Raw genomic sequence first — 13,763 nt, 5'->3', positions numbered from 1 at the left:
TCATTTAAAGCTAGTGTCCTTGAGACATCTTGCCTGTTTCACACATACAGACAGCATTTCTGTGAGCCACCGGGGGAAGAATAAAGATGTTCGACACTGGAAGCAGCTTCATCACTTCCTGGTTGCACAGGAGGCCCTCTTTGTAACTACAGCCCTTCACAAAAGAAGGATCATATGTTTATGAACTCCCCCTTCAGAGCCTCAACTGAAAACTTGCTCCTACAAATTGTTGTCTAAAGTCTCACTTCCCATACTGTCCACGGCCTCGGAAGGGTACACCAGCATGATAAAGAAACATGGGTAGAGAATCGGGCCAGGAGCAAGAGACTTTACGTGACGGATTAAGCAGCACAAGGAAGTTTATTCTTTTAAAAATAGAGAATAAATAAATACAGCCATCAACAATACAAAGAGCCACTTTCAAATTAATAGACTTTCCGCTTAACAACTCCCTCTGATTAGGAGGATCAGGGAAGTTTTGCTCTGATCCCTCAAGTAAAGGCCCCCCCACTTGATGAAGCTTTGCCACATCACCATCACTCCATGACGAGTGCACTCTCTGATATTTAATGTAAATCAAGACAAACTGTCCTGTTCACTCCCCTTCCACAGGTAAGCCCCCAGCAGAAACCAAGGACCACCCTGCATTTGTACAGCTATATACTCCTGCTATATCATGGAGTGCACTCAGTTGAGACTCTCCTGCTCTACTCATCCCTTCGACAGTCAGCCCATGTTCTTTCGGTTGCCAAATCCTCTTGGGTGTGTGTCTTTCCAGTCCTCCCAGGCTCGAGTTTTCTGTAGAGTTTCCTCATCATCCTCTTCCACCTTCTTCTCCTGCTGCTCTTTCTGCAGCTCCTCTTCAGAAAGATCTGCTGATGGTCAAACAAAAAAAGAGTAAGCTACCACACAGTGAAATGGAAACAAACGAGAATCACCAGTCAAGTTCTCTGTAGCGATGTCTCCTGGAATATGATCTTTAAGAACAAAGGACTTGCCATATGGGATCATCCTAATGGTTTATCTAGATTGGTAGCCTGTTTCAGAGAAAGGTGCAAGAAAGTCCACAGTGGCCAATTATGAAACAAACACACCCATAGGGAAAGTGTCTTTCTAACCCCCCTCAGTTAATGGTTGACTTATGCCCTGAAGCACAAAGGCTTATATCCTGGTGTTCTTCCTGAAAACACCATCCTGGCCACCATGGATGTAGAAGCACTTTACACCAATATTCCACATGAGGATGGACTACAAGCGGTCAGGAACAGTATCCCTGATGAGGCCACAGCATGCCGGTGGCTGAGCTTTGTGACTTTGTCCTCACCCACAACCACTTCAGATTTGGAGACAACTTACACCTTCAAGTCAGTGGCACTGCTATGGGTACCCGCATGGCCCCACAGTATGCCAACATTTTTATGGCTGACTTAGAACAACGCTTCCTCAGCTCTCATCCCCTAGTACCCCTCCTGTACTTGCGCTACATTGATGACATCTTCATCATATGGACCCACGGAAAGGAGGCCCTTGAAGAATTCCACCTGGACTTCAACAATTTCCACCCCACTATCAACCTCAGCCTGGACCAGTCCACACAGGAGATCCGCTTCCTGGACACTACAGTGCAAATAAGCCATGGTCACAAACACCGCCCTATGCCAGAAACCTACTGACCACTATACGTACCTACATGCTTCCATCCAAGACATCACACATTGTCACTGTAGATCCATTGTCTACAGCCAAGCCCTAAGATGCAACCGAATTTGCTCCAACCCTTCAGACAGAGACAAACACCTACAAGATCTTTATCAAGCATTCGTAAAACTACAATACCCACCTGGGGAAGTGAGGAAACAGATTGACAGAGCAAGACGGGTACCCAGAAATCACCTACTACAGGACAGGCCCAACAAGGACAATAACAGAACACCACTGGCCAGCACATACAGCCCCCAGCTAAAAACTCTCTAGCGCATTATCCACGATCTACAACCTATCCTGGAAAATAATCCTTCACTCTCACAGACCTTGGGAGGCAGGCCAGTCCTCGCTTACAGACAACCCCCCAACCTGAAGCAAATACTCACCAAACCACAGAAACACCAACCCAGGAACCAATCCCTGCAGCAAACCTCGTTGCCTATTCTGTCCCCATATCTACTCTGGCGACACCATCAGAGGACCCAACCACATCAGCCACACCATCAAGGGCTCATTCACCTGCACATCCACTAGTGTTATATATGCCATCATGTGCCAGCAATGCCCCTCTGCCATGTACATTGGCCAAACCGGACAGTCCCTCCGCAAAAGAATAAATGGACACAAATCGGACATCAGGAATGGTAACATACATAAGCCAGTAAGTGAACACTTCAATCTCCCTGGTCATTCTATTACAGATTTAAAAGTCACTATCATTGAACAAAAAAACTTCAGAAACAGACTTCAAAGAGAAACAGCAGAACTAAAATTCATTTGCAAATTTACCACCATTAATCTGGGCTTGAATAGGGACGGAGTGGCTGGCTCATTACAGAAGCAGCTTTTCCTCTCCTGGAATTGACACCTCCTCATCTATTATTGGGAGTGGACTACATCCACCCTGATTGAATTGGCCCTGTCAACACTGGTTCTCCACTTGCGAAGTAACTCTCTGCTCTCCATGTGTCAGTATATAATGCCTGCATCTGTAACTTTCACTCTACGCGTCCGAAGAAGTGAGGGTTTTTACCCACGAAAGCTTATGCCCAAATAAATCTGTTAGTCTTTAAGGTGCCACCAGACTCGTTGTTTTTGTAGATACAGACTAACACGGCTACCCCCTGATACTTATATCCTTTCTGTTCTTCTACAGAAATATAACTGTGGATACACTCATTCATATAAGTGTCTAATCCTTTGTTTAAGCCTGTTAGGCTCTTACTTCAGAGACGATGTGGCAGTGAGTTCCAGCAGTTAATGTTAAAAAAAAAAGTCATTGGCAGTTTAGTATATTACTTTATAATTCATTTACAGTAGTGCCTACAGTCCAGGGCCCCATGGTGCTAGTCATTTCACCAATTTACAGATAAGTTCTTTGGGACTGGGACTACCTTTCACTTTCATTAAGCGTTCCCTGTTTTTGTATTCTGAGAATGGGTCCTCCCATTTACCCTTTGTGTACCCTTTACTTTCTTTGTATCTTGGGTTTTGTTTTTAAGTAACTATCATATCCCCTTTTATTTCTCTCTTCTCTAAACTGCACCGTGTACCTCTTCAAATAGAAGTCTCTCCAAAACCTTTCATCACTTTTGCTGCCCATATAAAGACCCTTCGATTTCTGGTCAGCCCATCTCAAAAAAGATAGAATAAGTGTGTTCAGTTCTGATCTAAGAGAAGGTGTGCCCTGATTTATATTATGGCAATATGTTTTCAGTATTATTCTCCACCCAACTCTTTATACATCCTAACACTGTTTGCTTTTTGGACTGCTGCTGCATATTGAACAGGTGTTTTCATTGAGATGTCTGCAGTGACACTCAAATACCTTTCCTTAGTGGTTCCAGTTAATTAAGAACCCAGTTCTATGCATGATGAGTTCAAATGATTCCTTCTGAGGTACACTAGCTTACATTTCCCACTCATCTGCCATCGTGTTGCTTATTCAGCTAGGTTTGTTGGGTCCCTCTGAAGTTCCCTGCATTCTTCACTGTTTTTTTTCCCCCTCCTTTTGTTTTCTGTTTCAGCCAGTTTCAGAGCCATGACAATACTTTGCCTGTCACGCTACTGCTTCTTAGTTTTCTTAATAGCCTCTTGTGACAGACTTTGAAGGACAACAGGTTACAGCGTATTTGGATTTTCAAAAAGCATGTCTGTTCCTATTTTGTTAACAAGCTCACTGAACACTAGTAAATTAGAATCAGATTTTTCCTTTACAAAAGATGTTTCAGCTTGTCTCCATCGTATTATGTTTATCTGGTTGTTTTACAATTGTTTCAACCAATTTTCCTGACACTGCAATAATGCACACTGGTTTGTGATTCCTAGGATCATTAGCACCCCCATTTACATATTCCTTACTGCTCCATACCTGCTGTTGTCTGGAGTTTGCCTTTATCGGGCATGATGTCCTGTTTACAGCGCTGTTCGTACCAATCATTTACTGTCATAGTTGCCAGGCTAGGATAGCCAGCTCCTAACACCCTGCAGGAAGAAATAGATAGTTAACAAAGCTACATACACAGTGCACATTCTATGTCAAGTTAATCCTCCTGTTGCAGCCTCATATCGCAGGTACTCACAACACACCAAGACGACAGTCTTTCCAGGGCAGCCCCAACTTACCAAGCACATTCTCACCTCCCATTCAAGAGAGTCCTTAGTCTGCCTGTTTAAATGAACCCTCCTGATTTGTACCGTCTATGTTATTTTTCCTGTTATGTTGAGTAGAATATTTAAAATAAAAAGAACGTGTGACCCTGTAAGTTCTATACAGATATTAACCTCCTTTTGGCCCATTTGGTAAAGATAGGATTAGACCTAGTATCATTGACCAAAAAGCTCTTCCCTTATGATGCTGCAGTGCACAGAAAATCATCTGCCTGGCTGATGTTCTCCCCACAAAGTGACTTCATTTCAGTGGTGGTAGCTAATAAATTTGCAAAGCTGTTGGAGATCTTCCTGCATGAGGAGCACTTGAAACAAACAAATTATTATAAAAATGATAAGATGAGCTTAGGTCCATTCACATATCAAACTAACAAGACTGGCCCCAGAATGACATCCTCAGAAGATAGTTAAGGACTTTAGAACAGAATGCCTTAGAATTCCATCCCTGCAAAGATCTCTGTGTTGTCTAGTTAAAGTAGCACAAATCATTCTAATTTCTCCACTGGCTTGACAGCCAGAATTTATAGTCTGATCCTTGTATTCAGGGTCTTTATTCTGGATCCTTTGTGAACCACGAGGTCATCCTGACCACCATACTATTAGAGATTCTTCTATCCCTCCTCAGAGCAAACTCCTTTCAGTTTTCTTGTAAACTAACTGAAGTCCCAGCAAGGAACTGTGTTCTGGAGTTCTACAGAAAGACAGAAGGGCCAGACAAGGCCACTTCGATCATCACTCAGAACTTTATGAATCCTTCCCACCAGCATCTCATCTTCCCTGATCTTGATTCTGCAAGGATAGTGCCTCAGCCACCTTTTCAATGAGTCTATTCCACTAACACATTACTCTGACTTAGCTTTTTGATTCCAAAGCTTCTGGCCATGGCTGCTTGCCCTACATCTGAGGATGTAACAACTCTCAGCCTTGCTTTAAACTGCTCCCCAGAGAATAATTTAGACTCTCCTCCAGTCCACTGAAGATGTTGCTCTTTCTACAATATACACTTTGCCCCCCTCCAGCCTGCTCTTGTTTTCTTCAGGCTCTTGGTCTGACAATATCCCAGGACTACTGAATCCTTATTGCTTCTGTTCATTATTAGGCTCATTGGTCAAAGTCAGGGTATAACCGATGCAGTCTCCTGCTGCTTTTAGTTCAGTTCCATTTATTTGACTTATTAATTTTTGTATCTAATGACCATAATGAAGATCTGGCAACAATCCATTTTATTTACTATATCAGTCAGTGCAGAACACAGATTTGGATGCTTTCATTTATTTCCCATTCCTACAGTCTTCCCATTTAGTAACTTTACACACATACCCTTCCATCTCCTAGAGCGCCTGCAGTATTGTGTCACTGCCCCATCAAGATAATTTAAGCTCACTAGAAACAGCAAAGGGGCAAGCACCAACCTCTGGAAACTTCTCTTTTTTTTTTTTTATTATTAATTTTCCCCCTCAAATTGGACATTACAGTTATATTGCTATAAGTCTAGAAATGTCTCTTCCTCCATTTCCCGTCTTGTTCTGTCCCAAAGCCTGTAATGTGACCTTGTGGGGTTCTTTATCAAAAAGGATAGGGAAACAGCAAACTGGTTGCATACTGCACGTTGACATCTTCTGGGAGAGAGCTACTTCTATTCTGGAGTCTGCCACTATGGCTTAATCCACACACACACACACACACACACACACTTGTGAACTCTGGATATATGCTGTTATTCTGCACAAGTAGCTGCAATCAACACCTTCTCTGAGGATTTGGGATTCTCAGCAGTTGCAGTTCAAGTCACTAATGGCTAGGAACGTCTAATATGTGTTATGATACATATACCTACTTTGGGACACCTTACTCTTATCCTGTAATGCTGTGCGGGACATAAACATGGTTTGTACTGGAACTAGTGTATTTACAGAGAGTTCAAGACTACAACAATTTGCTCTCCAGTAACCTTATATCCACAGAGACCATCCCAGAAGTCTAAAAGGCAGAGACCTGCTCAGCTCATAGGACCCTTGAGGCAGCATCCATTCACCCCAAAGGATAAGGATGGACGACACCCCTAGATACTTGCTTGCGGTAGAACACCAAGCAACTAGGAACCAAGCTCAGAATCCAGTCCTTTACTTAGCAAAATAAAACACATTTCTAAGATCCCAACAAAGGCCATACTGTGAACATAGCAAAAAGCTTAGGCACAAGATGGTGACAAAAGACCTGGCAGCCATACTCCTTCCAATACAATTAACAGGTAGGTATACAAATATAAAATCCTGACTCCATTCAGTGCACTTCCTGTTAACAGCTAGAATTAAGGAGTTATATGTGTTTCTCAAGAACCACAGCAGACCTCTCTAGTAGATAACATCTTACGCTTCACTATCAAGGTGAATTTATTTTGGCTATATGACAGTCTTTTCCTGAGTTTGCCATTAGACTGATGGACAGACTGCTTCTGAAGTCACAGCTTTCACTGGCTCTAACACACTGACACTTCACATTAGAGACTGACATTGACGAACTACAACAGAGTTACCCAGATCCTTTGAGCACAAACATGCACCTCACTCCTAGGGATAGATCCAAAATCTCAAGGTTTGCAGGAGTAAAGTTTCCTTTAAACACAGGACGAAAAGGGAACTGTAACAAAGGTGAAGCAAAGGGCAGCATAGTGGGCCAACTCAGACTGCCTACTAGCCACCAACCGTCTTTCCTTTCTTGGCTCTGTTTTAAGCCCTAGATTGGTAAAGGAAGTGCTAAGAGACACACTGCTTGAGTAGCAACAGTGATGCTGCTATGACACATTGAGGGCTCAGAGAGGGGCAAAGGAAGCCTTGCCAGCTGAGAACTCCTCCCAGTTAACCAAATATAAAGAAAACAGAGCATATATATGGTGGTACTCTTGGAACAGTGCACTCCACAGAGATGCTAGGACAGCATATTGGAGCATGCTGGTAAAGGGGAAATAAGAAAAGGAAAAGTGGGAGGAGGTATCTTACAGGCTCCCACCCCACCACATACAATAAAAGCCATCCTGACGTGGTGGAGGTCTTGAAGAAATATTTCCTTTGGACGTGGAAGAAAGCTCTGAGCCCAGCTTAGCCTTTTGTAAACACATTCCAAGCAGCGCTGTGCTCACTACTTCTTGGAAAATGGAGCTGTATGAGAGAGATTGCATCTAATGTTATTATGGTGCAACATACTTAGCCTGCACGGTGTCTCGGGTGAGAATGAAAGGTTTCATTGCAGTCCTGGGATGCTGAGAAGTCTGAGGAGGTGCTGAAGCCTTGAGATAGGAAACAAAAAGCAAAAGGATTTACTTTCAGAATAACCTCCCCTGCATCCCCCTCCACGTCCTCAAGAGCAGAGCATGAGAAGAGCACCACCTCTGCAGTCAGAGAAATGTACTGAGGGTACGTCTACACTGCAGCTGGGAGATGTGATTCCCAGCGAGGAGAGAGAGAGACTTGTGCTAGCTCAGTTTGGGATAGTGTGCTAAAAACAGCAGGATGGATGTTGTGGCACAGGCAGCAGCACGGGATTCCTGCCTGAGTCCAAGACCGCCTGATCAACCTGGGTCGAAATTCAGATGGCTAGCCTGAGCCACCATCTGCCCCGCAATGACCACACTGCTGTTTTTAGCATACTTGCTCGAGCAGACCAAGTGCACTTATCTACTGGTGCTGGGAATCACATGCCAGCTGCATTGTAGACATACCATGAGTTTGACAAGTTCCGGCCTTAACCCATGCTATGCCATAAACTTCCTAGGTGAGCTTCAGCATGTGACGTCACTTCCCTGTGCCTCAGGCACTCCCGTCCTGGGTGAAAGCAAGAAGCTGATAAAACATGAGGCAGCTGCAGTTGAGCTAGACTAACCTGGAGGAAAGAAACAAGAACAGTTATTTCTCCCAGAGACCAAACATGGCACATCTGCCACTCAGTAAATCCTATCACGAGCAGTAATTCTACCACCTCAGAGCACTGCAGTTGAGCAGAGCGCTGTCACCCCAGTTGACAGTGCTACAGGGACAGGTCACTGAAGTGCACAAAACAAGTTCATGTCCCAAATAAAGCTGGAATATTTTATGCAATATCCATTTAATGTGTTTCTAATTCTAACCAGTAGACATTTTAAGTGAAGAGCACAAAGCTTGAACTCTTGAAAACAGCATTAGTCTGTATGATACAGATGTCGCATTTGCTGAAGGGGCTTTTACTGTTCAACAGGGTCACTCCTTTCAGATGGCACCTGAACATTCTGAAAGCCAAGACTGCATGCTTAAAAGATCACTGGATTATTATTTTAACTGTGGCAGATTTATTATTTTAAGAGTGAGGGACTGATAATCTGGCATAGTGTAGAGAAACAGGATAAACCTGCTCCAGCAGTCTTTAAAGTACCTCTAGTGTGATGTGCAATACTCTGCTGTTTCAAGCCTTGACTGCCCACAACTAGAAAAGGTCATGCCAAATTTGGGCCTGGTTTGTTAATACAGACAAATATCCATTAGGCATTAAACAGAGACCCCTCCATTCATTTCACTTGTGACCTATGTAGAATTTTAACCCAGGACTTCACATATGAAAGTACACTAAGCTCTGCCATTGAAACCATCTGATAATCTTTCATTTTGTTTCAGGCTCACCAATGTCCGTCATCAACCCCTGTTGTACACAAAACCTACAAGCACCACACCCCACGACATATCCCAAATCTCATACCTGTTTTAGTGCATTCCTTCCTCTCAAAATCACCATTTCCTGGTCAATGCTCTCAATTTCGTCCAGGCTTGTTGTGATCCACTTCTGGATTTGCAGCACGTAGAATTCCCGTATCTGTTCCTCCTCCGCCTGGCCACTCTCCACAAAAGCTTTCATGGAGGCCAACCTATTCTCCACTTCCTTCTTCTGCTTATATCTGCCTCAGGGAGAGAGAGATAGGACCATTTAAGGAGCCTCTTTCAAACAACTTTTTAACAGATGGTACTTGACACAGCTGACTGTACAGCAAAGAGAGTTCAGGATGTTGTCATAGGGTGGATCACACTTTGTTAGAGAAATTACCTTTTGGAACAAGAAGCTCTGAAGTTCAGAATTTGAACACATCCCAACAGCACTACAGCAGCGGCTTCAAGGGAAAAGTAAAGTAATATATTTCAATACAAGTCAGCACCTTATGGCCAGCCCGCTCTCTGGAGACCGTCAGCAAAGTGCCCCACAAACTACAGTTTGAGAACCTTAACATGGAGTACAAGGGACACTCTTCCCATACTAATCAGCATCCAACAGGTGGATTTATCTTCTTGACTAAAGGCCTTCTCTTTCCCCTGTAAGGCTACTGAGAATATATAAAAACAGTCACATACATATAGCACAATGCAAGAGGGAAATCTGCTACAGTCTCCTTTTCCTCTCCCCTTCACTTTGACTGGTTATGATCCTTCTTTGACATGTCAGATCAAGTTTAGATTATATGCTCTTTGGAGCAAGCACAGGATCTTCACCTGTCTTTGTGAGGTGCCTAATACAATTTTTGGAACTCAAAAAAATATACAAGAGGGCAGTTTTTGATGGCTCATTGCTGCAGTGTGGTAAGAAGACCTTGGCTGCAGGTATCTCCACTTTGCTGTTGAATACGATATATTTCAAACAAGAGGCTGGCTGAGATGCCAAGAAGCCTGCTGACCATTAACGAAAACCAGAGATACAAGTTTAAAGTGGGTACCGTGCCATCTTCAAGAAATTAGCTCTTTAAAGAGAAAAGTCATGCTGACAGGATGTGTGAAGTACTTCCTGATTTGCAGTTATTAACACCCAGGAGCTTCTCCAACAATAGCCACTATGGGTACCTGGTGGAAAAACCAAATAGAAAAAAAAAAAACCACCCATGGTGCATAAAATATTCCAGTCATTTGGTTTTTCCTCAAGTAAATTTTATTATGGTAGAAGCTGCGCTAAAGCCACCTATGCATAGAATAGATAGCACATGGGCAGAGGCAATGAGTTTCCCCCACACAACACAACCAATACTCCTAATGAAGGGATCATCTGAAGGAAAGGGGCACTCGAACTTCCTGGCCTAAAATCTTTAGTGCCCCTGCTGAGAGACCACCAACATGAGAGCTAATTAGGCCCTTCTTAGGAAATAAAGATATCAGAGGGGATCCTATAGGATGTAGTAATTCCTAGCTAGAGATCTGGGCTTCAAAGTCTGAATCCTTGAGTTCAAAGTGCAAAAGGACACCTGAATTAGAAAACAGGGAGCTGTTTTATTACTTTATGGGATTATTATTTAAATCAAATATGCTTCTAAAGCTAGTCCCTTAGGCCCAGTTTTAGTGATTAACAAACTCGGCTAGGGAATCATTTCTGGGGTCCTCAGAATAAAACATTAAGAACCAAGGAGAGGGAAACTAAGGGGGTTGGAAGGGCAGATCATTCAGGAGAATCTCTTACTAAATTCAATACTGAGGGGCTGGACAAGCATAATGTTAAGAAACAGAAGGACCATACCTCCAACTTCCCTCCTGGAGCAGTACAAGGGAAGTGACCCCATCCTAGCCAACCTTTATACTTTGAAGTAGGACAATGCTCTTCAAATAAGTTACTCCAAGGACACCACACATTTTATTACTACTCCCCAGACTCTAGAATTCTACCACATTCCTACCAGTTACTTTTGAGGGCCTCCATGCACTTGGGGTGATAGAGGGTGAGGAGGAAGAGGTGGTGGGAATATGCAGGCCTGGAATATAAGGAGGAGGTGCCATTCATCTGGACTGAGGTGTATTGGTGAATCCACATAAAATCTTGCCCAGTCTGTGTGACCTATGCTTGTCTTTATCAAAGTCAATGTGATTCCTCACTGCTGACATCAAGCCAACTTCCCAGATCAGAGAACAGACTGCAGCTTGCCCTTGAACAGAATCTACAGAGATGTTGCCTCTTCCCCCTAATATACATATTGTTGCCAAAAACCTTGGTCTCACAGCAAGAAGTGACCTTATATGTACATTATACAATTTGAAAAATAGGTAGTGTTTAAATAGTTGTACTAAAGCTGATGCTGAAAAAGAGGTAGCAGTACAGAAGACTTTGATAAATGTATGGTGTTTTTCCTCTCACAGTTAAAAGGCTTTGGAGACAACTGGATCAGTGAAATGATACTACTGTATTTTACCATCCCAAATCCATGTCTCTTAGAATATGGACTCTTTGGGGCTGGGACCATGCGTTTGTATGCAGCTCGGTGGGTCAGTAAGTTTGGCCACCCCTGAAATAGAGGCTCTGGTAATATTTCTTTTCCTCTCATTTACAACTTTAGGCTCCAATCTGGTAAATACTGCACAAATGGTCCCTCTCTGTGCAAGATGGGGTCTTAGTTACCCAAGTGATTACAACTACTGAATAGAAGTTGTAATCAACATGCCTATTAATGAATGCTATAGTAAATCAAGGGCTCTCCTGCCCAGGGAGAACTTAATAGCATTAAATGATACCCATGGTGAATATCTTGAAAACTAGAATGCATGTTATTTAATAAATTAATGATGAAAAACTGTTTTTTCACTTTAATTACAATTCAAGCTATTCTCTTTACCATTTTATATTAGTCATTCCTATAATATCATACTGTACATTTTGTACTATGAAATATTCTACTTTTCCACCCCTAATTTTGTATCTGCAACTGCTTTAATAAGGGGGGTGGGGAGGGAGAGAATCTACCTTTCAATTTTTGCCTGTCTACCAGATGCCATGGCCACCAGACTGGACTGTGTGCCAGCTGGGCCAGCCCCGGAAGTACTCTCTGTAGGCTCATTTTCATTAGGACTCTCTGGTGTTGGTGGAAGGTGGAACTTGCCAATCTGGTAGTTCTTGCAGAGCTTCAGGAAGTCCATGAAGTGGGCACGAGCACTCTGCACATGCTCCAGACGCTTGCTAAGATTGACCTGTTTCATGGTGAGGGCTCCCAACAAAGCAGGTAACAGCAGATACTTCAGGTCAGCTGATGCAATCTCCTCCAGGTCTTCATTTTGGCTGAAAGAGAAATAAGATCTTCCTGTACCTCTGCCCTATTGGGTTCACACCTATGGCATGTATAGGAAGAACTGTAATCTCCACATCTCTGCAATGGGAGGAGGACCAAAAGGAAAGGATGGACGGAACATTTCCTCAGCTGAAGACAGCTCCTGGAGTGCAAGCTCTGAAGTCTTGTCTAAACTAGGATAAAAGATGGGTTTTTAAAATGTGTTAGCTAATATTTTATATCACCATAGCTTTTATCCTAGCCTAGATAAGGCTCCAGATAGAGCAGTAATACTCACAACATACAATGCTCTTTATCAACTGGTTTAGGTCTTTCTGCATCACCATATTCTATGGATTGTTATGCACTTCTAAAATAGTTGTGGACCAGCCCATTGATTAATGGGGGCCAGTTTTAATTCTCTAACTTTATCCTTGCTAACAGGACTAGCAAGAAAATAGATGCAGGATGCTTAGCACTTAGATGATGGAGCACTTCATGCCACTATGAAGCAATCCCTCTGACAGAACAAGTTGCAGAACTGATGGGCTATGAAAGCCAATGCCCCTCATCTGCAAGGTGGTGGCTACATTCCAGGGTAGTTTCTCCATGGGGGGGGTGCGGATGGGGATGGGGTCAGGCTCTGAAAAATAAAGCAGTATAAAACTAGTATGTAGCTTTTTGCTTCTCTATCAAGAATGTCCATATATTTTTTTTTAATATTGCACTTTATGAAGTCGAGCAAATATACACATCTTATAATTCTACTCAAAGCCAACTCTGTTCTGACATGCTTTGAAAGGCTTTGTCAAATTCTGTAAAATTTAACCACTACACCGCCACAGAGGTGGCAGCAGGAGTTCTCTCTCACCTACCACAAACAGCTTATCTGGGATTTTCATGCATACCCGCTGCTTGGAAACTGTATTTACCGGAGAAGCGGGATTCAGTGATCCGAACATTGAGAGTCCCAGATCCTAACCAAAGCTCTGCTGCGAACTCTTCATAATCTTGCCTCTATTAGGGATATTTTGCAAACCTTTCCCACTGCTAGTGACACCAGTTCAGGTTCCTACCACAGCCAGAGGCCCGGTGTAAGGGAGCTGCTTCCTATCGGGGGCATTTTAAGATCTGGGAAGGGTTCGATGATGTGGGGCTTCAAACACCCGCGGCCTGTCTACACCTGCGCTCCCAGGACCGACAGCAGGCCCCGACACTGACCGCCCGGCCCGCCCAAGCGACATACAGCAGGCTCGTCCACCGAGTGCACGGCCCGAGGTAGCCCGATTAGTTGGTCGGGTCCGCAGAGCCCGGGGCCGGCTGCCCAGGGGAGAGGGGGGCCGCAGAGCCGGGGAAA

At 43.5% G+C, this 13,763-nt stretch overlaps 1 protein-coding gene across 2 annotated transcripts in view; it reads right to left on the bottom strand.

The window, feature by feature from the left end:
* Positions 1 to 341: 341 nt before the first annotated feature.
* The window catches only part of IGBP1 (immunoglobulin binding protein 1), an 18,725-nt gene continuing 5,303 nt past the window's right edge, over positions 342 to 13,763 (bottom strand). Inside the window, exons 2-6 of one of the 2 annotated variants that reach the window (XM_034781580.1) lie at positions 12,106 to 12,417; positions 9,100 to 9,295; positions 7,578 to 7,660; positions 4,076 to 4,188; positions 342 to 872 (exon numbers count right to left, since the gene is read on the bottom strand). In XM_034781580.1, coding sequence (XP_034637471.1) covers positions 727 to 872; positions 4,076 to 4,188; positions 7,578 to 7,660; positions 9,100 to 9,295; positions 12,106 to 12,417 — 850 coding nt within the window. In that variant the 3' untranslated portion in view covers positions 342 to 726. Of the gene's footprint in view, positions 876 to 4,075; positions 4,189 to 7,577; positions 7,661 to 9,099; positions 9,296 to 12,105; positions 12,418 to 13,763 lie in introns of both variants that reach the window. The other variant, XM_034781579.1, reaches the window with a different exon arrangement.

This window comes from Trachemys scripta, chromosome 9, assembly GCF_013100865.1.
Source record: "Trachemys scripta elegans isolate TJP31775 chromosome 9, CAS_Tse_1.0, whole genome shotgun sequence".
NCBI classification, from domain to species: domain Eukaryota; kingdom Metazoa; phylum Chordata; order Testudines; family Emydidae; genus Trachemys; species Trachemys scripta.
Note: the sequence above shows the minus strand (reverse complement) of the source record. Positions and strands in the feature narration are given on the sequence as shown.